This window comes from Gallus gallus, chromosome 12 (genome assembly GCF_016699485.2).
Source record: "Gallus gallus isolate bGalGal1 chromosome 12, bGalGal1.mat.broiler.GRCg7b, whole genome shotgun sequence".
Classification (NCBI taxonomy): domain Eukaryota; kingdom Metazoa; phylum Chordata; class Aves; order Galliformes; family Phasianidae; genus Gallus; species Gallus gallus.
In genome coordinates, this window is record NC_052543.1 from 44,904 (window position 1) to 72,326 (window position 27,423).

The 27,423-nt window shown below is 49.0% G+C and overlaps 1 protein-coding gene across 21 annotated transcripts; it reads left to right on the plus strand.

The window, feature by feature from the left end:
* Window positions 1-48: 48 nt before the first annotated feature.
* LOC107049643 lies at window positions 49-12,597 on the plus strand. 21 transcript variants are annotated; one of them, XR_005839318.2, is made up of 7 exons: window positions 49-1,144; window positions 1,824-1,919; window positions 2,835-2,956; window positions 3,623-3,742; window positions 6,904-7,226; window positions 11,414-11,549; window positions 11,725-12,597. XR_005839318.2 is itself a non-coding variant. In XM_040646590.2 (5 exons), the coding sequence occupies exons 1-4, from the start codon at window positions 535-537 to the stop codon at window positions 3,680-3,682; spliced, it is 888 nt and encodes a 295-aa protein (XP_040502524.1). In that variant the 5' UTR covers window positions 49-534; the 3' UTR covers window positions 3,683-3,694; window positions 6,904-10,405. The 21 variants fall into 21 exon arrangements, 1 of the variants encoding a protein (XP_040502524.1); XR_005839328.2 differs by having other exon boundaries at window positions 6,904-7,216; XR_005839331.2 differs by lacking the exons at window positions 11,414-11,549; window positions 11,725-12,597 and adding exons at window positions 2,461-2,519; window positions 9,680-11,045 and having other exon boundaries at window positions 2,834-2,956; window positions 6,904-7,216.
* Window positions 12,598-27,423: the final 14,826 nt, after the last annotated feature.

The window sequence follows — 27,423 nt, forward strand, 5'->3', positions numbered from 1 at the left end:
CTTACCCAGAGGTGGGCACGGGGATGGGGGGGGGGGAGGGGGGGGAGTGGGAGGGTCTTTGGAGCTGCAGAAACAACTGCAGGCAGAAATGTAGAAAAACGAATGTTCAGCATTTAATCATTTCACATAAAGAGCAATAAGCAGAGAAATGTCCATATTCCCAACCAGTTTCCATCCTAACAATCGTTCCCCCCTCACAGCTCCCCTCCTCGGGGCCAACACGAAGCAGCTCCGTGTCGGCTTCACGCGGCTCCGGGAGCTCCGCACGGGGACAGACCGGGATAAGGAAAACGGGAGTTGGGGACTCCACCTGCGGGGCAGGAGCTCAGCACGCGCTGCTGCTGATTTGAGCCAAGCAAGAACCGAAGGCGCCCGCCTGACTCTCTGCCAGGCTTGAACACGTCTCGACCCGCGGGATCAGTCCCTCTCTTTCGGGGCTGCTCGGCTCAGCCAGGAGCTGCTCCCAGAGGCCGGGCGGGTCCCGCTGCTTGTGGTCAGCCGCCGCTTCTCACAGCCCAGCAGTACCCCACTGCAATGACGGAGGACGGCTCAGTTCCCTCTCCGGAGGACAGACTGGATTCTGATGGGGGACGGACGGGGCCGACGGCGGTGCCCCTGCGCCGCCTTCCCCTGACCGCCCGGCATCCCCGAGGCACGGGGCAGGCGGCGGCGGGGACGTGGAGCAGCGGAGCACCGCTTTCCCGCACGGAACCCCGCAGCTCCACCATCGCGCCGGCGCCATCATGGCGGCTCCGGGTCCGCGGCCGCCCCTCCTGCTCCGCGCTCCCATTGGTCGGTCCGCCGAGGGGGGCGGGCACTCCGCGCGGGGGCCTTTCCCTCCGTCGTCGCACCGTCATTGCGTCATCACCGCGCACATCCCGGATGGCCCCGGCCCGGCTGTCCGCGGCGCTGCCCGCCGCCATGTGCCTGCTTCGCTTCCACGGCCCCGGGGCGGCCGGGCCCCGGCTGGGGCTGGAGGAGGAGGAGGAGGAGGAGGAGGAGGAGGGGGAGGAGGAGGAGAAGGAGAAGGAGAAGGAAGGAGAGGAGAAGGAGGGCGGGGATGTGGTGGACCTCAGCGAGACCGAGCCCGCCCTGCCCCGCTCCATGCGGGCCTTCCTGGAGAGCGGCGAGCTGTTGGCTGCCCGTAGGTGAGGGAGCGGGGTCTCTGGGCGGGTGGCTGGGGCCCGGCGATGGCGCTGGGGAACTTGCTGACCATGAGGGGCTCCGTGGGTACCTTGACGTCCTGCTCCAGGCAGCGGTCGCGGTACTTCAGCCCCACGCAGATCACCTTCTCGGGGTCGTCGATGGGCACCAACAGCCGCACTCACGCGGTGCCCTGGGTTTTTCTTTCCTTCCTTGTTTGTGCGTGATGCTTTTGTAGGAGCTTCATAGGTGTTCAGGAAGTGCAAACTCTTCTGAGATATGAGGTGTCCTCGAGAGAGCCCCATTGCATCCATTCCACTTGGGCTGTTTTGTTCCCTCCTGAGGCTGAAAGGGACTTCAGAACCCTACATAGAACTTGCTGCTGCTCCAGCATGGAAAGCAGAGATCATGAAGTGTGACTGCCATTGGGGCAGGGGGGAGAGGAGCTAAGACATTCATCTGCCAGCATGAAGTAGCAGGTCTTGAAAATGGTAACGGCTGTGGTAGGGCAATTAGCAGGACCGTCAGCAGTGAAAATGAATTACTTCTGTGGGACGGTCCTGATTCAGCTGACAATGCTGCAGGAATCATACAGCCTTCATGCAGCACATGAGGAGCTTGTTGTTGCAAAGCGGTGCTTTGCATCACTCTGACGTTCTGCCATGGACTCTTCTTCCTAGTTTTTGATGTATATGGAGGCATTGCTAAGGAGGACATAACAGACAGCATTAAATCCGAGGTGTCAGGAGACCTGGAAGATGCTTTGCTGGCTGTGGGTGAGTGCCCTGCTTTTAAACCTTGTCTACAAAGTAATGAAATGATGAGAGGTGCCGTGAGTTCCCTTGATTGGCTGTTACATAGTTTCAGACATGGTTTGTCTTTGGTTATGGGCACAAAGCCAGGCTGGGTGGGACCTGGAGCACCCTGGTGTAGAGGGAGGTGTCCCTGGCAATTGCAGGGAGGTTGGAACAAGATGATCTTAGGGGTCCCTTCCAACCCAAACCATTCTATGATTCTATGCTTTACAGACCCAATTGGGTGAGAAGGTGTTGTGCTTTATAGTACAGCGTGCTTGATCAAAGGATGCTTGGGCAGAGGCATGGAAGCCTTCCCGCAAATACTGCTGTGCACCAGGCACAGAGACGTCAGCTCCCAGCGTGTCACTGACTATGGATGCCTGCACTGCACCTGCTGTTTGCTAGCCTGGAGTTGCATCTTGACAGAAGAAACAGCGGCACCATGAAAGTGCTGCGCAGCGATGTGGAAAACCTCCTGCTTTTCTGACCTTAATTCTCTTGTTCTTGTCTCTCCTTACAGTAAAGTGTGTGTGAAACAAGCCTGCGTACTTTGCTGAAAGACTGTATAAATCCATGAAGGTAAACAGATTGTGGAGTAAGATTGCTTGCTTCTTTCTCGCATTTTCATGCTCGAGTCAGCAGCATCATGGCAATCATGAGACGGGAGCTGCAGCCAGTCAGGAAACTGGCTTTTCTAGGAAAGCTCAGGCTTTTCTGCACATCGGGGCAATAGTCATACTCAGGAGCAAGCTGCTAATGGATCGCTCCATTAATGCAGAAATGCTCTAACTAAGAACAGCTCCTGCGCAAGACCGGGCACTGAGACCTTTGTGTCTGTTGGTGATTCTCCAGAAGGTTCTGTGTTAGCTGTACGTGGTTGCTTTGCTTCCTAGGGCCTGGGAACAGATGGCAACACTCTGATCAGAGTGGTGGTGTTCCGCTTCAAGATAGATATGCTGGATATCGGAAGAGAACTCCTGACTATGTATGGGAAGTCTCTCTACTCCTTCATTAAGGTAAACTTGTTGATCTTAGACACAAAAAGTGGGATTTGCTGTGTGCTTTTAAGGGGATGATCCCCCCTTGACACCTGTTGGGTGTTTTAGAGTGGCTGAGATTAGGCAGACATTACAAAGACATACTGAAAATGTTCCTGAATCTTCTTAAATTGTCTAGAAGAATACAAGCACTGCAAAAGAATTCTGTGTCTTAAGAAGAATTCTGCTTCAGTAGAACTTAAAAATTATTCATATTCCTTTTTTTTTCCTTTCTCAGTAAGTCAGTTTGCTCTGGCCTTCTCTCTTCCTCTCTTCTACTTTCTGTTTTTCTGCACTCTTCTCCCTCTTTTCTCTGCACCATTCCTTCCCTTCTTCCTCCATCTGCCCTTCCCTCTTCTGCTGTTCCGTCTGTTCTCCTCGCCCTCTCTTTCTTTCCCTTGCCATTTTTAGATCAGCTCTCCTTACGCGTATCCTCTCTTCTGTTTTGCCCTCTTTCTTCCCCCCCTCTCATTCATCACTCTTCTGTTCTTCCCCCTTACAAGCTCCTCTCTTCCCTTTTTTCTTTGTTCTGCTCGATCTTTTCTCTCCTCTCCTTCTCTGCTCTCCTCTTTATTGTCCCTGCTCCTCTCTCTGTCCTCCACTTTTCCCTTCTTTCTTCTCATTTATTCACCTTTATATTCCCAGGGAGACTGCTCAGGAGACTACAGGAACGTTCTGCTGAAGCTCTGTGGCAGTGAGGATTGAAGGATTCCTGGTGTACGTCCCGCGTTATGGGAAGGAGGGGATCATAAGGATTTCTCTCAGGTTTTTGTTTGTTTGTTTGTTTCTCTCATTAATTGCTATGAGTAGTGATTTTGATTAATTAATTCTCTGGTTGGGTAATGGCAGTTCCGTTTTACCCTAGTAAAAAAAAAAAGCCTTGTTTTACTAGCTTTAACCAAATCTATTTTGGCTTTGTTATTTCCTTGCAAGCTGTCCTTCTCTTCTGCATTTACCAGTAAATCCTGTCAAATGAAGCAAATTTGGATGCAGAATGTAGGAATTTGCAGAGGGAGGAATTAACTTTGTCATTATATGGAGAGAATGCAGCCTGGCTTCAGCTTTTGGAAGATAATGAAACCCCTCCAAAAGAACCCATCTAAAGTACAATCAGTGTTGATGTCATAGTGGTCTTTTCCAACCTAAATGATTCTAGGGTCACCAAATCCAACCCCAACCCATTCCCACCATGCCCACTAACCATGTCCATCAGTGCCGCACCTCCATGGTCCTTGCAAAGCTCTAACTTGACAACTTGCTCTCTGAGTGTGGAGCACAAACAGCCGTGCTGCACTTTGTGTGTATGTTGCCTGTAGGTCTGGAGGTGGGAAAGCTGCCCCAGTGACTGCAGAAGGGACTTCAGCCGCGCTATCATAGAATCATAGAATGGCCTGGGTTGAAAAGGACCATAACGATTCATCGAGTTTCAACCCCCTGTTATGTGCAGGGTCACCAACCAGCAGACCAGGCTGCCTAGAGCCACATCCAGCCTGGCCTTGAATGCCTCCAGGGATGGGGCATCCACAACCTCCTTGGGCAACCTGTTCCAGTGTGTCACCACCCTCTGGGTGAAAAACTTCTTCCTGATATCCAACCTAAACCTCGCCTGTCTCAGTTTAAAACCATTCCCCCTTGTCCTATCACTATGCACCCTTGTAAACAGCTGCTCCCCCCCTGTTTGTATGCTCGCTTCAAGTACTGGAAGGCCACAATGAGGTCTCCCCGGAGCCATCTCTTCTCCAAACTAAGTAAGCCTAGTTCCCTCAACTTTTCTTCATAAGAGAGGTGCTCCAGCCCTCTGATCATCTCAGTGGCCCTCCTCTGGACCTGCTCCAAGAGCTCCACATCCTTCCTGTGCTGGGGGCCCCAGGCCTGGTCTCAGTACTTCCAGATGGGGCCTCACAAGAGCTGAGTAGAGGGGCACAATCACCTCCCTCTCCCTGCTGGCCACCCCTTTTTTAATGCAGCCCAGAACACAGTTCCACCGTTACAGTGGGACAGAAACCACTCCCCACACCCTCACCTAGAGGCTTGTGGTCCTGGCGGATGTGGGAAGCCTGACCACCCGTGAAGACTGAGGCAAAGCACTCATTGAGTACCTCAGCTTTTTCTATGTCTGAGGAAGCCAGCTCCCCATTGCCTTTCATCAGAGGGGGAGCACTCTCCTTGGCCTGTCTCCTCCTGCCTATGTACCTGTAGAACCCCTTCTTGTTATCTTTCACATCCCTTGACAAGTTCAGCTCCATCTGCTCCTTGGCTTTCATAATCCTATCTCTACACACACGGACAACAGCCCTGTATTCCTCCCAGGATACACAACCCTGCTTCCACCTTCTGTACAGTTCCCCCTTTTCTCACAGTTTAAGCTGCAGGTCCTTACACAGCCATGACCGTCACCTGCCTCCCCTGCTTGACTTCTGCTGGGGGATGGAGAGCCATTGTGCTCTCAGAAGGGTGTCCTTCAAGAGCTGCCAGCTCTGTTCTGTACCCATGCCCTTAAGGACCGTTTCCCAGCGGATCCCATCCAGCAGTTCCTTGAGCAGCCGGAAGTTTGCTCTCCTAAAGCACAGGGTCCTAGCTCTGCTTTTTGCCAGGCCCGCATTCTTCACGATCACAAATTCTACCAAGGCCTGGTCACTGCAGCCCAGGCTGCCTCCAATCTTAACCTCTCTAATGCTCTCCTCTTCATTAATGAGCACCCAGTCCAGTAAGGCTTCACCTCGGGTTGGTCCATCTATTACCCGGACCAGGAAGCTGTCCTCAACAGACTCCAGGAATCTCCCGGATTGTCTGCCACCCGCCATGCCACTATCCCAGCAGATATCTGGGTGGTTGAAATCCCCCATCAGGACAAGAGCCCGAAAGCGCGACACCTCCTGCAGCTGAAGCAAGAAGGCCTTGTCCACAGCCTCCTCCTGATCTGATGGCCTGTAGCAGACCCCAGCCACTAGATGCCCTTTGCTGGACCGATCCTTGATTTTCACCCACAAGCTCTTGACCTGATAGTGACTGTTCCTCAGACACAGTTCTTCACAATCTATCCACTTCCTAACATAGAGAGCAACTCCGGTCACCCCTCATACCCTGTCTATCCCTTCTGAAAAGCCTGTAGTCCTCAATCAGGAGATTCCAACTGTGGGATTCATCCCACCATGTTTCCATGATAGCAATTAGATCATACTTTCCCAATTGCACCATGGCTTCTAGCTCCTCCTGTTTATTTCCCATGCTGTGTACATTGGTATAGAGGCACTTCAGCTTGGCTATTGGCCTCATTGCCTTATCAGAGGAGCCCTCCCTAATACCTCCAGGGCAAGACTGGGGTTTTCCCTTACCACCTCCCAAGGTGAAAGCATTCCTGTGGTCTTCTCTGTCACCCAGTACATCCCCTTCCCCCACCATCTCTAGTTTAAAGCCCTGCTAACCAGCCCAGCCAACTTGTTCCCAAGAATATTTGTAGCCCTTCTAGGCAGTCAGCTCCCATTCGCTGTCAGCATTCCCCCTTTCTCAAGGCTGCGTCCCAAGCCTGGTTACAGGTCAGCCTCATAGTCTTGGTCTGTCTGCCTTGACTGGTGGGAGTGTAAATCATCAGGTTTGTGCGTCAAGCCTTTGCTCTCAATTAATTGCTGCCATTGGAACGGCACCTATTAAAGCATGACCTGTCCATAAAGCGTGTCATCAGCACTGCCTGATGCCTCATCCTAAGCTGCCTTGTTATGGGGTCACATACCAAATGTGCCAGCACCATCTGCTGGGACTCCTGGATAACACTGCTGTTAGAAACTCTGCTTTTGGTTGGTGCCTTTGTGTGATGTGAAATTCCCTACCAACCTCTGAAATACAGCTTTCTCCTAAGCCCTACGCTCCTGTCTGCTAAGCTGTGCATTCTTATCACTGCAGAATGTGGTTCTTGTTTGCTTTTGCAGGTGTTTGTAACTGTTGGTGAATAACGCTCTGAAGGCATCACAGACTGCCTGCTTGTCTCTGCAGTGCTCGGGGCTTTTCTGAGCTGCAGGCTCGCTGTCGCCCTGTGGCATAGCCTTGCATCTGGTGACGGACTGAAGCTGGAGAATCCTGGCAGCAGAGGACGCTCCTGCCCCACAGAAGGGCTCACAGCTCCACCGCAGCTCCACCGACCTCAGTGCTGGTGAGGAGGCTGAGATGCCTCCAAGTGATGAATGCAGTGCACCCAACCTTACACCTCGTGTGGTTCACTGTGCGAGGCGACCAGGAAGAAAGGTGGGCACAGGTAATACTGCATCAAAAGCAACTGCAGAGCTCTCGGGCTGGTAGTCCAGGGTGTGGGGGCCCAGGTGGTGCTGTGGGACAGGTGTGAAAGGAGGGCACTGGTGGTGCGTGCCAGTCCTTGGCTGCAGGACTGGTGCTGGTGGCAGGGCCTTGGGTTCTGTGTCTGCAGGACCTCTTTGCAGATTGGTGTCTGCTTGGAAGGGATGGGACCCACCTACCTAAGAGAGGTGAGGATATTTTCATCAGTAGGATGGCAGCTTCACAAGGGAGGCTTTAACCTAAGAATGGTGAGGGCTTTTGATCACAGGGATGGGGTGATGTGAGGGAGAGGGACCAGAAAATCAGCACTTGCAGGGTTGCAAGGAAATGCCTGAAGGCACTGCTATGGGGAGATCCCCCAAAGCTCCAGAGGAGGTTGTGGTGGGTAACGGGGGGAGGCTGCTTGGATTTGTGCAGAGGGAGAGCTGGAGAGAGAAATAGATGGACAGAGGGATCAACAGAGGAGAGAACTGTTAGATGGATGGATGGATGGATGGATGGATGGATGGATGGATGGATGGATGGATGGATGGATGGATGGAAAAACGGATTGAAGGATCATTGGATTGTTGGATGAAAGGGTGGATGTAAATACAGGTGGGTGGAGAGATCAACAGGAAAATATGATTTCTGCCTCAAAGACCAGTGTGCCCCCAGGCCCCACTCCCTCCATGGGAACCAGTGGCGGTGGCCCTGCGGGTACAGAACCCACGTCCCATTGGCTGGAGCCACTCTCTTGGCTGCTACAGAACCCAGAACCTTTGGAGGAGGCTCAGTTCCATGGCTCTGGCATGGGGAGTGCTGGATCCCTGGATCCTCTGTCCATTTGGGATGGGGTGATGGGGTCTGTGGTGCAGGATGGATCTTGGGTATGGTGGTCTGTTGCCCCCTTTTAGTGGGATGTGGGGTGAGAGAAGTCCTTGCCGTATGAGTCCCTTTCTTACAGGAGGGATTGGGCTCTATGGAGTAGAATGGGTCAGTGAGGTCCGTTGCCCACCTATCAGGTTTACGGGGTCCAGTGGGGCAGGGAGGGGTCCCAAACCCCTCAGTTGGATGCCCTGTTTAAGGTGGGAAGGAGGATAATGAGGTAAAGTGGGGCAGAGGGAGGGCCCCCTCCTTGCCCCTCCCCTTCATTGCTGTGATGTCAGTGGGGTAACAGCAGTTCTCAGGGTAACTGTCCCAACCCCAAACCATCCTAGACTTCTCTCTGATCAGCTGTGAAGATGGTGCCTTGTGGCCTTGTTCCCATCTGGGATGGATCGTTCTACAATGCTGTGTGTCCCATTGGGCCAAAAGTACTGGTTTGGTGCTGAAATCCAACTCCATTCCTCACCAGCTGTATTCCCAAGGAATCCTCCTTCCCCATCCTCCCCAAGCTCCCAACTTCTATCTCCAACTGATGTGCAGGAATCAAACTCTATAACCACAGAGTAGTTATAAAGCAGGTATGTTTAATCAGCGCTGCACACACGCTGGATGCAGAGGGGGTATTCCCACCTAGCCTGCATACTGGAGGGCAAGCAAGGCACATACTTAAAGAACAAGCTGCTTACATATGCATTAGGATAAGGATAGGATAAGGGGGAATATGTGGAGTCATTCATGCATCTACTTACAAGTTGGGTCATCCCATTATGTGCTCCAAATACAAGGTTGAATTTTGGTCCTAAAATAATAGTGCCGTTAGCAGCAGCTTCCTCACCTTCCCCTAAGCAAATGGGCTCCCTCTGACCGCTTTTATATTTGTGCTGAGCAGGTCAATTTAGTGACGGGACCCCAAAGCATGGTACGTCCATCCCTGCCTGTGGTAGTCATGTGCAGATCCAGCAATCAGAGAAGTTTGAAGTCTTAGCACAGTTACTAATTACACTGTAAAAGGAGCTCTCTTCCCAGGCCAGAACACCTCCTGCGTACATTGAGATAAAGCAAATTAGTAACCAGCTCATCTTGTCTTGATGAGTTTAACTTTTGACGGTGCACTTTCCTTGGCAGACCCCGGCATCTTGGAATAACCTCCTGCAACAATACTTACCTCACATGCCTTATTAGTCCTACAAGGGAATGCCTCCAGCCACCCTAAAAAGCTATCAGGACCAACATACAGCAGTATACCCCCCCCCCCCCCCCCCCCCCCCCCCCCCCCCCCCCCGCCTTTTCTTGGGAGTTCTGAGAAATCAATTTGCCATTGTTGCCCTGGCAGGTTCCCTTTCCCAGTAGGCCCACTTGTACCCTGTTCCTGGTACTAGGATTGTACTTGGTAGTCTCTGTTCCCGCAGTATGTTTTCTTATCTTCCCTTAGAACCAATTTCCATACAATACTAACGGGCACAACAATGTGTCCATCTGGGCGTGAACCCATCTGTCAGCTTGCTCTCTTCCCTTCTAAACCACTAATTAGATTCCTATCCTCCGTAGGATATTTTACAGGTTCTGACTCAGGTTCAGAGATTTTAAGTTTACCGTCTGGAATTAAAGCCTTCTTCAACTGCCTGTTCTGCCACCTGATCCGCCATCTTATCTCCAGTTTCCTGTACAGTGCTACCTTTCTGGTGTCCTTTACAGAGTATAATAGCCATGCTCTTTGGTAGATGTACATCATACTGAATGTTTTCCTTGTGTGTGAGCAATCCTTGCTCTTTCCAGAGGGCACTATGAGCGTGTTCCACCCCAAAAGCATGTTTAGCATCTGACCATGTATTTAAGGCTCTTGTCAAGGCAGTTATTGCAGCCTTCTGAGCCAAGTCCCCACAGGCAATGGTTGTTCGATTACCTGGTCAGTAGCAGTTACTGCATATCCTGCCTTACGGTTGCCTCGTCTCACAACACTGCTTCTGTCGGATGAACCCAGGAATCCTCAGCACTGTCCAATGGTTCCTCCTGTAGGTCTGGCCGACTGGCACAGTCAGTCTCCAAGCAGTCGCACGCTGCCGGTTTGGAGGTAGTTCTGTGTTGGTGTTAGAATCATGGAATGGCCTGGGTTGAGAAGGACCTCAAAGATCGTCCAGTTCCAACCCCCTGCTATGTGCAGGGTCACCAACTGACGGACCAGGCTGCCCAGAGCCTTGTCTTGAATAAGATTGTTTTTAGGCGAACAAAAACTTTGGATCACCTTTCAAATACAGAGAAAAAAATAATGCTGTATTATTTTTTTGTTTTATTTTCCTGTTGTTATTATCAGGTAAAGAGACAGACATATCACATCTCAGAAATGGCTTTACTTCAGTGGCCTTAAATGGTCCCTCTGTGATCATTATTTTCTTATTGAATCGCTGTCAGACACAGCTGGTGGATTTTTGTATGTGCAGTTTGGAGTTCCTGGCTAAAATGAACCACATGAATACAGATTACGGATATTCTTATCTCAGCACACTTTTGAGATGGAGCATTCAAATTACAAGACCTTCAGTCTGCTGTTTTAATCTGACCCAGAAGGAAAACTTCACTACAGTTCGTTTCCTTGATTCCCGTGCAATTTTATTTTGGAACTGAAGCTCAATCGAATTTAAACAACTTTTTTGAAAGTCTGTAATGAAAGTTGCATTTTTGCTTACACGTAGCCACTTTGACCCACGGTGAATGAAAGTCATAAAGCAGGGTATAAAGGGAGTTTCTAAATTGCCTGTTGTTGAGTCCATTGAAGGCAACAGGAGAGTCCAGAATGTGACCTTTGAGAGCAAATTTGCCTCTGCTTCTTACTGAATTTTGTGTTGCGTTTTTCTGTATATATATTTCTTTTGACTCAGAAATACAAATTATAATGAAGGTGAGGCACTTCACAATACATTTGGCTTCAGCATTGCTGAATATACATTTGTATATGTATATATATTATATATATGTATGTATATATATGTATATATATATTGTACAGCAAAACATTTCAGAATCTGCAGAACGTTGCTAATAACTGCAGTGGAACAGGGAGGAATAGTGAAAACAGATTTCTGCTTTGAATGCTTTCAAATTTAATAATTAATGCATTTTATTTTTACTTGTATAGGATTATCATGAATTCTAGATAGGTAGTTACATTTGAAAATGCTAAGTGGGATAGCAAAACTGGATCATAAACACAGGAAACAGATTCTGCATTCATTTTCTTGCATTTCTGTCCTGCTGGCATGCTCTTTGTACTTTCTACCATTTCAGAATCACAGGAGCTAAAATAGTCTGAAAAAGAAGAGTCCAAATTCTTGCCTTTGGAAGGCCCAGCTCGTTACCCAACTCCTGAGCAAAGAAAAAGAAGAATAAAGGCTTCAGTCACCACACATACTCACACTGGGAGGTGGCAGTGGGAGGGAGGTGGGAGGTGAAAGGAGGGATGGAGAAGAGGACGGATGGACAACGTGGAAGTAGAGAGGGATGGATAGGGGGAGGGATGGAGAACGAGGAAGGAGGGAGGGACACGCACCGGGCCACGTGCTTGGCTCACAAAGGTGACACCATCCTCCCTGTCACAGACTTCAGCCTCAGCGTGACTGTCAGCCCTGTGGACACGCTGGCTGTCACTGTGCCCACCGTCTGCCACAACATCACCTGCAGCCTCTGTGGAACTTCAATGGCCGTGTCCACACCGACCGCCTCATCCAGAGCAGCACTGCCACGGGTCACCGCCTCAGTCCTGGTCCCAGGTGTCCCCTGTGCCAGCAATCCCCCAGCAGCGAGTGAGTGGGCAGTGGACACAACCTGGGCTTCTCGCCAGGCCCTGCACGGGTGGTGGCAGCGTTCCAGGGGCACCGCCTCCGGCCCCACCCATCCCTCTCCAAAAACGAGCTGATGCTGTTCTCCTGGTTTGAGCGGCTGTGTACGGACTGTGCGACTGCCCGAGGGGAACCTTCCAACCTACTGCCTGAACTGAACTGAACTGAACTTCGGTGTCACGAGCGCGGCTGCAGATATGCAGTAACCGTACTGAAACTGCAACTATCTGAAGACCCACATGCAGAACAAACCGTACAGTGCACAGAAATCACACTGCAGTGATGAAGGAACTCGGCAACGGGGCCGCTGTTGTGTTTTGGTAACAGTGAGGAGGCACCAGCAACGAGCTGTGGATTGGCTGCCCCCCCTGCGCTGCACTGTGCATTCACGCGCTGGCCACGCATAGAGTGCGTGATCCGGCTCAGGGCATACAGACATGTCAGGAGGGCAGCAGGGTGAGGTAACTCAGGCAGAGGACACCGCTGCCTCCATGGGGATGCCCGCAAGGCCCTGAGCCAACCAGTCCCTCCCTTTACAGCCAATCCGAGCTGTGCTGGCTGATGGTCCTTTTGGGACCTCTTGGCGGATCAGTAGCTGTGCACAGCAGTGCTTAAACGCTCGCTTTGGCCGACTGTGTGTGTGAACGTGTGTTCTGTGCAGTGCCTCATCCCCGCGTCCCAACACCCCGACGCAGCAGTGCTCCGTGCCGTCCTGCAGGCTGCTGTGCAGCGCGCAGTGCTGCAGAGCTGTACTTCCCGGCCCTGTGCTCTCCAGCAGTCTCGTGTGAGTTCTGCCTCCCCCAGAAAACTCTTCTGGGGCAGTGCTGGTGCACCCCTGTGCACGCACATGCGTGTGAAAAAACAAGCACTGACATGCAGACACCGATTTGCACACACCCCTGTACGTGCACACGCATGTGTATCCACACACCTGCACACACCCACAGGCAAACACGTGCACACATGTGCAAGAACACCTTTGCTGACATCCATGAGCACACATACATCTACATGCATGTACACACGTGTGCAAAATGACACATCCATGTTCAAGCACCTCCTGGCACACACACAGCGATCTGTACGCACACATTTCAAGCCTACCTTTGCACACACATGCACATCCTTTGCACTCCTGTGTGCAAACAGCCACGTGCGTGCATGAACACGTGCGGTTCAACCCTTTGGCATATTTGTGGCCAAGCTGTGCGACCCTGCCCTTGCACAAACCCATGTGCAGACATTGCAACCGCATCCCTTTGCACATAGCTGTGCAAGCCCATATTTGCACACACATATGAACACACACCCACATGGGCCACCTTTGCACGCTCACTTGCAAACAGCACCTTGCATGCCTCCATTTGCATGCAGACGTGCAAGCACAGCCTTGCACACGCATATGAATGCGCATGTGTGCAGAACCATACACACAAGTGCAAAGGTGTACTCCCACATACCTGTGCAGTCACACACATGCAAGCACATCCTTGCACACCCGTGTGCACACACCACCCGTATGCATGCAAATGTATGCAAAACCATGCAGCCATGTGCAAAGACCCCGATGCTCCTAACCATGATTATGCAGACATACATGTAAATGCAGACACGTGTGCAACGCAACCCTTTTGCACACTCACATGCAAATACCATCCTGGAAACATCTAGATGCGTGTGCACATGTGCAGCCCCACCTCTTTGCACACCCCTGTGCACGCACACATGCAAGGCCATCCTTGCACACAAACACGTGCACGCACACACTTGTGTAACCCCATCCATTTGCATAGCACTGTGCACACGTACATGTATGCAACCTTCTGTCTACCTCCATGCACAGACACCCATGTGCACCACCCAGACCCCTTTGCACACCCTCGTTTGCTTTCACAAGCATATGCAACCCCATTCCTTTCCACATGCATGGGCAAATATCTTGAAGAAGACATCTGATTACACATGCACGTGTGCAACCCCACACTTCTGAGCTCCCCTGGGCAAACACACACATGTGCCACCTTGTTCACACACTTCCAACATGCTCATACGCACCTGTGCACTCCCACCCCTTTGCACAACCGTGCACACACAGATCTAAATCGACCCTTGCACACACCCACGTGCATGCACACACCTGCAAGCCCATCCTTGCCCAAAACCACTTCTATGCACACACTTGTGCATCCCCACCCCTTTGCACACCCCTGTGTACAGGCATGTGTGCAACCCTTCCTTGCACTCACAACTTGCGTGCACAAACCTGTACCACCCCGCCCTTGCGCACTCACCCACATGCACAACCCCAACACTTTGCACAGCCCTGTGAATGCACGCACCTGCACAACCCCACCAGTTTGTTAACCCTTGCACACACACGTGTGCAACTCCATCCTTACACTCTCCATGTGCTTACTCACAGCTGTGTAACCCCTCCCCTTGTGCACCCACGTGTACACAAAACATGTGCAACCCCACCCTTGCGCACACCCACACGCACGCGCAAACACACACACATGTGCCTGCCTGCCTTGGCTGGCTGGACGGTTGGCATCGCAGCACCTGCCTGCCTTGGCTGTCTGTCTGTCTGTCGGTCCCAGGGTACGTTTGGATCCGACAGTCGGGATGCCTCAGGAGCAGAGGCAAGAAAACCACGCACCCAGAGCAGAACACAGAGGTAGGAATTTTATTCAACAGCCTCACATGGATACACAAACAAGCACCTATTGTAGACAACACCTTGAGAGACAGCCAACTGCCCAAAGGAAAGAAAGGACCACAGCAGCAGTGGATGCGATGGGTAATGCCAGCACAACGGCCCCTGCTGCAAAGGGCACGTTTCCTCTCTCCTGCTTTGATTCTCCCCAGGGTCTGCAGCGTTTGTTCCACTGAACGCCGTACCCTCTCGTCCACTGTGTCATACAAAGCCAAAGTGGAACACCTGCAAGCAAAACAAATATTAGCACAAACAAGATGAAGAACCAGGTCAGCTCTCTCCAAAAAACAAGCTCTCCATGGCTACAGGTAAAATATCAATTCCCCTAAAACTGGCAAAATTCTTTCTTCCATGCCAGGATCACTCACCAGTCAGGGGTCCTCACACACTTCTACACAGTAAAATTTCATATTTGCGTTCATGAAATTTGTTGCAATCCATTATGCATACTTATTAGCATTATTTAGCTCATTTCTTTCTTCATTTCACAATTTTTTTGTTATTTTTAAATAACCCTTCCGAGTGCCTAACCTCCTCTGCCCTTTGCCTTCCTCCACAGAGATGCTTGCTTCTGGCCAGCACTCCTGCCCGGTGCCTAGCCCACACACCTCATCTCTTGGGGAGATAGCAAGGTGGCCTGTAGCTACCCACACCTCTTCCCGGGCATGGCTTCTCAGCTTTGCTTCAAGCCCAGAACCCAAAGGAGCTCCTCTTACCTTTTGGCCCACATTCTTCTCCTCCTGCGCAGCTCCTGTGGCAAGCAGGGGCACAGCTCTGGCCAGATTCCTCCATTCCTGCAAGGTTGCTTTTTGTCATTCTTTGCCTTCTTTTGCTTTGCTCTCTTTTGCTGTGCTATGCCTAGCTTTCCTACTTGCTTGCTCTGTATTTACATGCATTGCTTTTTACTTGTTATTCTCTTTTTTCCTCTGTTTCATTATTTTCCCTTCAACCCTCCCCCTTCCCTCACCCTACCTCCAATTTTTTCCTTCCTACCCTCTCTCCTCTCCCCCCCCATCCACCCACGCCCCCACTTACTCACCCCCCTCACTTCTCCCCCCTCTCCACCCTTCCTCCCTCCCCCCTCTTGCACCCCTCACCCCCCTCTAGCCCCACCGCTTTCCCCACTGCTCCTCCCCCTCTCCCCCCACTCCTTCACTTCCCCTCCCCTCCCCTCCCCTCCTCTCTCTTTTGCCCCCATCCACTACCATTCCCCCTTGCTTTAAGGGAAACTTACCTTTCCTGCTCTTCACTGAGTTCTTGATTCTCGTGGCTTTGGCTGCTATTTTGCCTTGCTTTGCTTTGCTGTGCTATGCATTGCTTTCCCTGTATTTCTTGCCATCCACTCCTTCCTTCGAGTTATTCTTTACTTTTTGACTTGGCTGTTTTCTTCTTTTCTCTTTACCTTTCTTCTCTTGCCATTAACCATTTTTCCTTTCGTTTTCTCTTTTTTCATCTATTATTTTTTTCTTTTCTTTTTTTCTTTTTTCTTTTTTTTCATATTTTTCTGTCCTCTTTTTTATTTCTATTTTATCTTTTTTCTTTTTTCTTTATCTTTTTTCTTTTTTTAGCTTTTCTCTTTTTTCTCTTTTTTGTTCATTTTTTTCTTTTCTCTTTTTTCTCTTTTTTGTTCATTTCCTTTTTTCTTTTCTCTATTTTATTCATTTCGTTCATTTTTTCTCTTTTTCTTTTCATTTTTTCTCTTTTTCTTATTTTTCTTTTATTTTTCTCTTATTTCATATTTTTTGTTCTTATTTTTTCTTTTCTTTTTTCATCATTGGTTTGCCTTCAGCCCTCCCCTCAGCCCTTCCCTCCGCTCTGCTCTTCACCCATCCCCTCCCCTCCCCATCCCCTCTTTCTCCCTTACCCTCCCCTTTCCCCTTGCCTTTGCTTCCCATTACCTTGCCTGCCCTTCACTTACCTTCTCCTCACTTCCTGCTTCTTGATGCTATGGGCTTTTGCTGCTACTCACGCCAAACCTCAGCACTTGCCTACTCTGCTTGCTGCTCCGCCAAGTTGCTCTCTACTCTGCTCACAGCTTCACGCCTACTGCCTGCCCTTCTCTGTCCCCTTCTCGTGCCCTTCAGGCTTTTCCTCCCCTTGCTGAGCAAGGCCATGCCCGGTAGCTACCCTTGAACCTCCTCCGCCCTTTGCCCTCCTCCACAGAGATGCTTGCTTCTGGCCAGCACTCCTGCCCGGTGCCTAGCCCACACACCTCATCTCCTGGGGAGATAGCAAGGTGGCCTGTAGCTACCCACACCTCCTCCCGGGCATGGCTTCTCAGCTTTGCTTCAAGCCCAGAACCCAAAGGAGCTCCTCTTACCTTTTGGCCCACATTCTTCTCCTCCCGCGCAGCTCCTGTGGCAAGCAGGGGCACAGCTCTGGCCAGATTCCTCCATTCCTGCAAGGTTGCTTTTTGTCATTCTTTGCCTTCTTTTGCTTTGCTCTCTTTTGCTGTGCTATGCCTAGCTTTCCTACTTGCTTGCTCTGTATTTACATGCATTGCTTTTTACTTGTTATTCTCTTTTTTCCTCTGTTTCATTATTTTCCCTTCAACCCTCCCCCTTCCCTCACCCTACCTCCAATTTTTTCCTTCCTACCCTCTCTCCTCTCCCCCCCCATCCACCCACGCCCCCACTTACTCACCCCCCTCACTTCTCCCCCCTCTCCACCCTTCCTCCCTCCCCCCTCTTGCACCCCTCACCCCCCTCTAGCCCCACCGCTTTCCCCACTGCTCCTCCCCCTCTCCCCCCACTCCTTCACTTCCCCTCCCCTCCCCTCCCCTCCTCTCTCTTTTGCCCCCATCCACTACCATTCCCCCTTGCTTTAAGGGAAACTTACCTTTCCTGCTCTTCACTGACTTCTTGATTCTCGTGGCTTTGGCTGCTATTTTGCCTTGCTTTGCTTTGCTGTGCTATGCATTGCTTTCCCTGTATTTCTTGCCATCCACTCCTTCCTTCGAGTTATTCTTTACTTTTTGACTTGGCTGTTTTCTTCTTTTCTCTTTACCTTTCTTCTCTTGCCATTAACCATTTTTCCTTTCGTTTTCTCTTTTTTCATCTATTATTTTTTTCTTTTCTTTTTTTCTTTTTTCTTTTTTTTCATATTTTTCTGTCCTCTTTTTTATTTCTATTTTCTCTTTTTTCTTTTTTATCTTTTTTCTTTTTTAGCTTTTCTCTTTTTTCTCTTTTTTGTTCATTTTTTTCTTTTCTCTTTTTTCTCTTTTTTGTTCATTTTTTTTCTTTTCTCTTTTTTCTCTTTTTTGTTCATTTTTTTTCTTTTCTCTTTTTCTCTTTTTTGTTCATTTTTTTTCTTTTCTCTTTTTTCTCTTTTTTGTTCATTTTTTTTTCTTTTCTCTTTTTTCTCTTTTTTGTTCATTTTTTTTCTTTTCTCTTTTTTCTCTTTTTGTTCATTTTTTTTCTTTTCATTTTTTCTCTTTTTCTTATTTTTCTTTTCTTTTTTCTCTTATTTCATATTTTTTGTTCTTATTTTTTCTTTTCTTTTTTCATCATTGGTTTGCCTTCAGCCCTCCCCTCAGCCCTTCCCTCCGCTCTGCTCTTCACCCATCCCCTCCCCTCCCCATCCCCTCTTTCTCCCTTACCCTCCCCTTTCCCCTTGCCTTTGCTTCCCATTACCTTGCCTGCCCTTCACTTACCTTCTCCTCACTTCCTGCTTCTTGATGCTACGGGCTTTTGCTGCTACTCACGCCAAACCTCAGCACTTGCCTACTCTGCTTGCTGCTCCGCCAAGTTGCTCTCTACTCTGCTCACAGCTTCACGCCTACTGCCTGCCCTTCTCTGTCCCCTTCTCGTGCCCTTCAGGCTTTTCCTCCCCTTGCTGAGCAAGGCCATGCCCGGTAGCTACCCTTGAACCTCCTCCGCCCTTTGCCCTCCTCCACAGAGATGCTTGCTTCTGGCCAGCACTCCTGCCCGGTGCCTAGCCCACACACCTCATCTCCTGGGGAGATAGCAAGGTGGCCTGTAGCTACCCACACCTCCTCCCGGGCATGGCTTCTCAGCTTTGCTTCAAGCCCAGAACCCAAAGGAGCTCCTCTTACCTTTTGGCCCACATTCTTCTCCTCCCGCGCAGCTCCTGTGGCAAGCAGGGGCACAGCTCTGGCCAGATTCCTCCATTCCTGCAAGGTTGCTTTTTGTCATTCTTTGCCTTCTTTTGCTTTGCTCTCTTTTGCTGTGCTATGCCTAGCTTTCCTACTTGCTTGCTCTGTATTTACATGCATTGCTTTTTACTTGTTATTCTCTTTTTTCCTCTGTTTCATTATTTTCCCTTCAACCCTCCCCCTTCCCTCACCCTACCTCCAATTTTTTCCTTCCTACCCTCTCTCCTCTCCCCCCCCATCCACCCACGCCCCCACTTACTCACCCCCCTCACTTCTCCCCCCTCTCCACCCTTCCTCCCTCCCCCCTCTTGCACCCCTCACCCCCCTCTAGCCCCACCGCTTTCCCCACTGCTCCTCCCCCTCTCCCCCCACTCCTTCACTTCCCCTCCCCTCCCCTCCCCTCCTCTCTTTTGCCCCCATCCACTACCATTCCCCCTTGCTTTAAGGGAAACTTACCTTTCCTGCTCTTCACTGACTTCTTGATTCTCGTGGCTTTGGCTGCTATTTTGCCTTGCTTTGCTTTGCTGTGCTATGCATTGCTTTCCCTGTATTTCTTGCCATCCACTCCTTCCTTCGAGTTATTCTTTACTTTTTGACTTGGCTGTTTTCTTCTTTTCTCTTTACCTTTCTTCTCTTGCCATTAACCATTTTTCCTTTCGTTTTCTCTTTTTTCATCTATTATTTTTTTCTTTTCTTTTTTTCTTTTTTCTTTTTTTTCATATTTTTCTGTCCTCTTTTTTATTTCTATTTTCTCTTTTTTCTTTTTTATCTTTTTTCTTTTTTTAGCTTTTCTCTTTTTTCTCTTTTTTGTTCATTTTTTTCTTTCTCTTTTTTCTCTTTTTTGTTCATTTTTTTTCTTTTCTCTTTTTTCTCTTTTTTGTTCATTTTTTTCTTTTCTCTTTTTTCTCTTTTTTGTTCATTTTTTTTCTTTTCTCTTTTTTCTCTTTTTGTTCATTTTTTTTCTTTTCATTTTTTCTCTTTTTCTTATTTTTCTTTTCTTTTTTCTCTTATTTCATATTTTTTGTTCTTATTTTTTCTTTTCTTTTTTCATCATTGGTTTGCCTTCAGCCCTCCCCTCAGCCCTTCCCTCCGCTCTGCTCTTCACCCATCCCCTCCCCTCCCCATCCCCTCTTTCTCCCTTACCCTCCCCTTTCCCCTTGCCTTTGCTTCCCATTACCTTGCCTGCCCTTCACTTACCTTCTCCTCACTTCCTGCTTCTTGATGCTACGGGCTTTTGCTGCTACTCACGCCAAACCTCAGCACTTGCCTACTCTGCTTGCTGCTCCGCCAAGTTGCTCTCTACTCTGCTCACAGCTTCACGCCTACTGCCTGCCCTTCTCTGTCCCCTTCTCGTGCCCTTCAGGCTTTTCCTCCCCTTGCTGAGCAAGGCCATGCCCGGTAGCTACCCTTGAACCTCCTCCGCCCTTTGCCCTCCTCCACAGAGATGCTTGCTTCTGGCCAGCACTCCTGCCCGGTGCCTAGCCCACACACCTCATCTCCTGGGGAGATAGCAAGGTGGCCTGTAGCTACCCACACCTCCTCCCGGGCATGGCTTCTCAGCTTTGCTTCAAGCCCAGAACCCAAAGGAGCTCCTCTTACCTTTTGGCCCACATTCTTCTCCTCCCGCGCAGCTCCTGTGGCAAGCAGGGGCACAGCTCTGGCCAGATTCCTCCATTCCTGCAAGGTTGCTTTTTGTCATTCTTTGCCTTCTTTTGCTTTGCTCTCTTTTGCTGTGCTATGCCTAGCTTTCCTACTTGCTTGCTCTGTATTTACATGCATTGCTTTTTACTTGTTATTCTCTTTTTTCCTCTGTTTCATTATTTTCCCTTCAACCCTCCCCCTTCCCTCACCCTACCTCCAATTTTTTCCTTCCTACCCTCTCTCCTCTCCCCCCCCATCCACCCACGCCCCCACTTACTCACCCCCCTCACTTCTCCCCCCTCTCCACCCTTCCTCCCTCCCCCCTCTTGCACCCCTCACCCCCCTCTAGCCCCACCGCTTTCCCCACTGCTCCTCCCCCTCTCCCCCCACTCCTTCACTTCCCCTCCCCTCCCCTCCCCTCTCTTTTGCCCCCATCCACTACCATTCCCCCTTGCTTTAAGGGAAACTTACCTTTCCTGCTCTTCACTGACTTCTTGATTCTCGTGGCTTTGGCTGCTATTTTGCCTTGCTTTGCTTTGCTGTGCTATGCATTGCTTTCCCTGTATTTCTTGCCATCCACTCCTTCCTTCGAGTTATTCTTTACTTTTTGACTTGGCTGTTTTCTTCTTTTCTCTTTACCTTTCTTCTCTTGCCATTAACCATTTTTCCTTTCGTTTTCTCTTTTTTCATCTATTATTTTTTTCTTTTCTTTTTTTCTTTTTTCTTTTTTTTCATATTTTTCTGTCCTCTTTTTTATTTCTATTTTCTCTTTTTTCTTTTTTATCTTTTTTCTTTTTTTAGCTTTTCTCTTTTTTCTCTTTTTTGTTCATTTTTTTCTTTCTCTTTTTTCTCTTTTTTGTTCATTTTTTTTTCTTTTCTCTTTTTTCTCTTTTTTGTTCATTTTTTTTCTTTTCTCTTTTTTCTCTTTTTTGTTCATTTTTTTTTCTTTTCTCTTTTTTCTCTTTTTTGTTCATTTTTTTTCTTTTCATTTTTTCTCTTTTTCTTATTTTTCTTTTCTTTTTTCTCTTATTTCATATTTTTTGTTCTTATTTTTTCTTTTCTTTTTTCATCATTGGTTTGCCTTCAGCCCTCCCCTCAGCCCTTCCCTCCGCTCTGCTCTTCACCCATCCCCTCCCCTCCCCATCCCCTCTTTCTCCCTTACCCTCCCCTTTCCCCTTGCCTTTGCTTCCCATTACCTTGCCTGCCCTTCACTTACCTTCTCCTCACTTCCTGCTTCTTGATGCTATGGGCTTTTGCTGCTACTCACGCCAAACCTCAGCACTTGCCTACTCTGCTTGCTGCTCCGCCAAGTTGCTCTCTACTCTGCTCACAGCTTCACGCCTACTGCCTGCCCTTCTCTGTCCCCTTCTCGTGCCCTTCAGGCTTTTCCTCCCCTTGCTGAGCAAGGCCATGCCCGGTAGCTACCCTTGAACCTCCTCCGCCCTTTGCCCTCCTCCACAGAGATGCTTGCTTCTGGCCAGCACTCCTGCCCGGTGCCTAGCCCACACACCTCATCTCCTGGGGAGATAGCAAGGTGGCCTGTAGCTACCCACACCTCCTCCCGGGCATGGCTTCTCAGCTTTGCTTCAAGCCCAGAACCCAAAGGAGCTCCTCTTACCTTTTGGCCCACATTCTTCTCCTCCCGCGCAGCTCCTGTGGCAAGCAGGGGCACAGCTCTGGCCAGATTCCTCCATTCCTGCAAGGTTGCTTTTTGTCATTCTTTGCCTTCTTTTGCTTTGCTCTCTTTTGCTGTGCTATGCCTAGCTTTCCTACTTGCTTGCTCTGTATTTACATGCATTGCTTTTTACTTGTTATTCTCTTTTTTCCTCTGTTTCATTATTTTCCCTTCAACCCTCCCCCTTCCCTCACCCTACCTCCAATTTTTTCCTTCCTACCCTCTCTCCTCTCCCCCCCCATCCACCCACGCCCCCACTTACTCACCCCCCTCACTTCTCCCCCCTCTCCACCCTTCCTCCCTCCCCCCTCTTGCACCCCTCACCCCCCTCTAGCCCCACCGCTTTCCCCACTGCTCCTCCCCCTCTCCCCCCACTCCTTCACTTCCCCTCCCCTCCCCTCCCCTCTCTTTTGCCCCCATCCACTACCATTCCCCCTTGCTTTAAGGGAAACTTACCTTTCCTGCTCTTCACTGACTTCTTGATTCTCGTGGCTTTGGCTGCTATTTTGCCTTGCTTTGCTTTGCTGTGCTATGCATTGCTTTCCCTGTATTTCTTGCCATCCACTCCTTCCTTCGAGTTATTCTTTACTTTTTGACTTGGCTGTTTTCTTCTTTTCTCTTTACCTTTCTTCTCTTGCCATTAACCATTTTTCCTTTCGTTTTCTCTTTTTTCATCTATTATTTTTTTCTTTTCTTTTTTTCTTTTTTCTTTTTTTTCATATTTTTCTGTCCTCTTTTTTATTTCTATTTTCTCTTTTTTCTTTTTTATCTTTTTTCTTTTTTTAGCTTTTCTCTTTTTTCTCTTTTTTGTTCATTTTTTTCTTTTCTCTTTTTTCTCTTTTTTGTTCATTTTTTTTCTTTTCTCTTTTTTCTCTTTTTTGTTCATTTTTTTTCTTTTCTCTTTTTTCTCTTTTTTGTTCATTTTTTTCTTTTCATTTTTTCTCTTTTTCTTATTTTTCTTTTTATTTTTCTCTTATTTCATATTTTTTGTTCTTATTTTTTCTTTTCTTTTTTCATCATTGGTTTGCCTTCAGCCCTCCCCTCAGCCCTTCCCTCCGCTCTGCTCTTCACCCATCCCCTCCCCTCCCCATCCCCTCTTTCTCCCTTACCCTCCCCTTTCCCCTTGCCTTTGCTTCCCATTACCTTGCCTGCCCTTCACTTACCTTCTCCTCACTTCCTGCTTCTTGATGCTATGGGCTTTTGCTGCTACTCACGCCAAACCTCAGCACTTGCCTACTCTGCTTGCTGCTCCGCCAAGTTGCTCTCTACTCTGCTCACAGCTTCACGCCTACTGCCTGCCCTTCTCTGTCCCCTTCTCGTGCCCTTCAGGCTTTTCCTCCCCTTGCTGAGCAAGGCCATGCCCGGTAGCTACCCTTGAACCTCCTCCGCCCTTTGCCCTCCTCCACAGAGATGCTTGCTTCTGGCCAGCACTCCTGCCCGGTGCCTAGCCCACACACCTCATCTCCTGGGGAGATAGCAAGGTGGCCTGTAGCTACCCACACCTCCTCCCGGGCATGGCTTCTCAGCTTTGCTTCAAGCCCAGAACCCAAAGGAGCTCCTCTTACCTTTTGGCCCACATTCTTCTCCTCCCGCGCAGCTCCTGTGGCAAGCAGGGGCACAGCTCTGGCCAGATTCCTCCATTCCTGCAAGGTTGCTTTTTGTCATTCTTTGCCTTCTTTTGCTTTGCTCTCTTTTGCTGTGCTATGCCTAGCTTTCCTACTTGCTTGCTCTGTATTTACATGCATTGCTTTTTACTTGTTATTCTCTTTTTTCCTCTGTTTCATTATTTTCCCTTCAACCCTCCCCCTTCCCTCACCCTACCTCCAATTTTTTCCTTCCTACCCTCTCTCCTCTCCCCCCCCATCCACCCACGCCCCCACTTACTCACCCCCCTCACTTCTCCCCCCTCTCCACCCTTCCTCCCTCCCCCCTCTTGCACCCCTCACCCCCCTCTAGCCCCACCGCTTTCCCCACTGCTCCTCCCCCTCTCCCCCCACTCCTTCACTTCCCCTCCCCTCCCCTCCCCTCCCTCTCTTTTGCCCCCATCCACTACCATTCCCCCTTGCTTTAAGGGAAACTTACCTTTCCTGCTCTTCACTGACTTCTTGATTCTCGTGGCTTTGGCTGCTATTTTGCCTTGCTTTGCTTTGCTGTGCTATGCATTGCTTTCCCTGTATTTCTTGCCATCCACTCCTTCCTTCGAGTTATTCTTTACTTTTTGACTTGGCTGTTTTCTTCTTTTCTCTTTACCTTTCTTCTCTTGCCATTAACCATTTTTCCTTTCGTTTTCTCTTTTTTCATCTATTATTTTTTTCTTTTCTTTTTTTCTTTTTTCTTTTTTTTCATATTTTTCTGTCCTCTTTTTTATTTCTATTTTCTCTTTTTTCTTTTTTATCTTTTTTCTTTTTTTAGCTTTTCTCTTTTTTCTCTTTTTTGTTCATTTTTTTCTTTTCTCTTTTTTCTCTTTTTTGTTCATTTTTTTTCTTTTCTCTTTTTTCTCTTTTTTGTTCATTTTTTTTTCTTTTCTCTTTTTTCTCTTTTTTGTTCATTTTTTTTTCTTTTCTCTTTTTTCTCTTTTTTGTTCATTTTTTTTCTTTTCATTTTTTCTCTTTTTCTTATTTTTCTTTTCTTTTTTCTCTTATTTCATATTTTTTGTTCTTATTTTTTCTTTTCTTTTTTCATCATTGGTTTGCCTTCAGCCCTCCCCTCAGCCCTTCCCTCCGCTCTGCTCTTCACCCATCCCCTCCCCTCCCCATCCCCTCTTTCTCCCTTACCCTCCCCTTTCCCCTTGCCTTTGCTTCCCATTACCTTGCCTGCCCTTCACTTACCTTCTCCTCACTTCCTGCTTCTTGATGCTATGGGCTTTTGCTGCTACTCACGCCAAACCTCAGCACTTGCCTACTCTGCTTGCTGCTCCGCCAAGTTGCTCTCTACTCTGCTCACAGCTTCACGCCTACTGCCTGCCCTTCTCTGTCCCCTTCTCGTGCCCTTCAGGCTTTTCCTCCCCTTGCTGAGCAAGGCCATGCCCGGTAGCTACCCTTGAACCTCCTCCGCCCTTTGCCCTCCTCCACAGAGATGCTTGCTTCTGGCCAGCACTCCTGCCCGGTGCCTAGCCCACACACCTCATCTCCTGGGGAGATAGCAAGGTGGCCTGTAGCTACCCACACCTCCTCCCGGGCATGGCTTCTCAGCTTTGCTTCAAGCCCAGAACCCAAAGGAGCTCCTCTTACCTTTTGGCCCACATTCTTCTCCTCCCGCGCAGCTCCTGTGGCAAGCAGGGGCACAGCTCTGGCCAGATTCCTCCATTCCTGCAAGGTTGCTTTTTGTCATTCTTTGCCTTCTTTTGCTTTGCTCTCTTTTGCTGTGCTATGCCTAGCTTTCCTACTTGCTTGCTCTGTATTTACATGCATTGCTTTTTACTTGTTATTCTCTTTTTTCCTCTGTTTCATTATTTTCCCTTCAACCCTCCCCCTTCCCTCACCCTACCTCCAATTTTTTCCTTCCTACCCTCTCTCCTCTCCCCCCCCATCCACCCACGCCCCCACTTACTCACCCCCCTCACTTCTCCCCCCTCTCCACCCTTCCTCCCTCCCCCCTCTTGCACCCCTCACCCCCCTCTAGCCCCACCGCTTTCCCCACTGCTCCTCCCCCTCTCCCCCCACTCCTTCACTTCCCCTCCCCTCCCCTCCCCTCTCTTTTGCCCCCATCCACTACCATTCCCCCTTGCTTTAAGGGAAACTTACCTTTCCTGCTCTTCACTGACTTCTTGATTCTCGTGGCTTTGGCTGCTATTTTGCCTTGCTTTGCTTTGCTGTGCTATGCATTGCTTTCCCTGTATTTCTTGCCATCCACTCCTTCCTTCGAGTTATTCTTTACTTTTTGACTTGGCTGTTTTCTTCTTTTCTCTTTACCTTTCTTCTCTTGCCATTAACCATTTTTCCTTTCGTTTTCTCTTTTTTCATCTATTATTTTTTTCTTTTCTTTTTTTCTTTTTTCTTTTTTTTCATATTTTTCTGTCCTCTTTTTTATTTCTATTTTCTCTTTTTTCTTTTTTATCTTTTTTCTTTTTTTAGCTTTTCTCTTTTTTCTCTTTTTTGTTCATTTTTTTCTTTCTCTTTTTTCTCTTTTTTGTTCATTTTTTTTCTTTTCTCTTTTTTCTCTTTTTTGTTCATTTTTTTTCTTTTCTCTTTTTTCTCTTTTTTGTTCATTTTTTTTTCTTTTCTCTTTTTTCTCTTTTTTGTTCATTTTTTTTCTTTTCATTTTTTCTCTTTTTCTTATTTTTCTTTTCTTTTTTCTCTTATTTCATATTTTTTGTTCTTATTTTTTCTTTTCTTTTTTCATCATTGGTTTGCCTTCAGCCCTCCCCTCAGCCCTTCCCTCCGCTCTGCTCTTCACCCATCCCCTCCCCTCCCCATCCCCTCTTTCTCCCTTACCCTCCCCTTTCCCCTTGCCTTTGCTTCCCATTACCTTGCCTGCCCTTCACTTACCTTCTCCTCACTTCCTGCTTCTTGATGCTATGGGCTTTTGCTGCTACTCACGCCAAACCTCAGCACTTGCCTACTCTGCTTGCTGCTCCGCCAAGTTGCTCTCTACTCTGCTCACAGCTTCACGCCTACTGCCTGCCCTTCTCTGTCCCCTTCTCGTGCCCTTCAGGCTTTTCCTCCCCTTGCTGAGCAAGGCCATGCCCGGTAGCTACCCTTGAACCTCCTCCGCCCTTTGCCCTCCTCCACAGAGATGCTTGCTTCTGGCCAGCACTCCTGCCCGGTGCCTAGCCCACACACCTCATCTCCTGGGGAGATAGCAAGGTGGCCTGTAGCTACCCACACCTCCTCCCGGGCATGGCTTCTCAGCTTTGCTTCAAGCCCAGAACCCAAAGGAGCTCCTCTTACCTTTTGGCCCACATTCTTCTCCTCCCGCGCAGCTCCTGTGGCAAGCAGGGGCACAGCTCTGGCCAGATTCCTCCATTCCTGCAAGGTTGCTTTTTGTCATTCTTTGCCTTCTTTTGCTTTGCTCTCTTTTGCTGTGCTATGCCTAGCTTTCCTACTTGCTTGCTCTGTATTTACATGCATTGCTTTTTACTTGTTATTCTCTTTTTTCCTCTGTTTCATTATTTTCCCTTCAACCCTCCCCCTTCCCTCACCCTACCTCCAATTTTTTCCTTCCTACCCTCTCTCCTCTCCCCCCCCATCCACCCACGCCCCCACTTACTCACCCCCCTCACTTCTCCCCCCTCTCCACCCTTCCTCCCTCCCCCCTCTTGCACCCCTCACCCCCCTCTAGCCCCACCGCTTTCCCCACTGCTCCTCCCCCTCC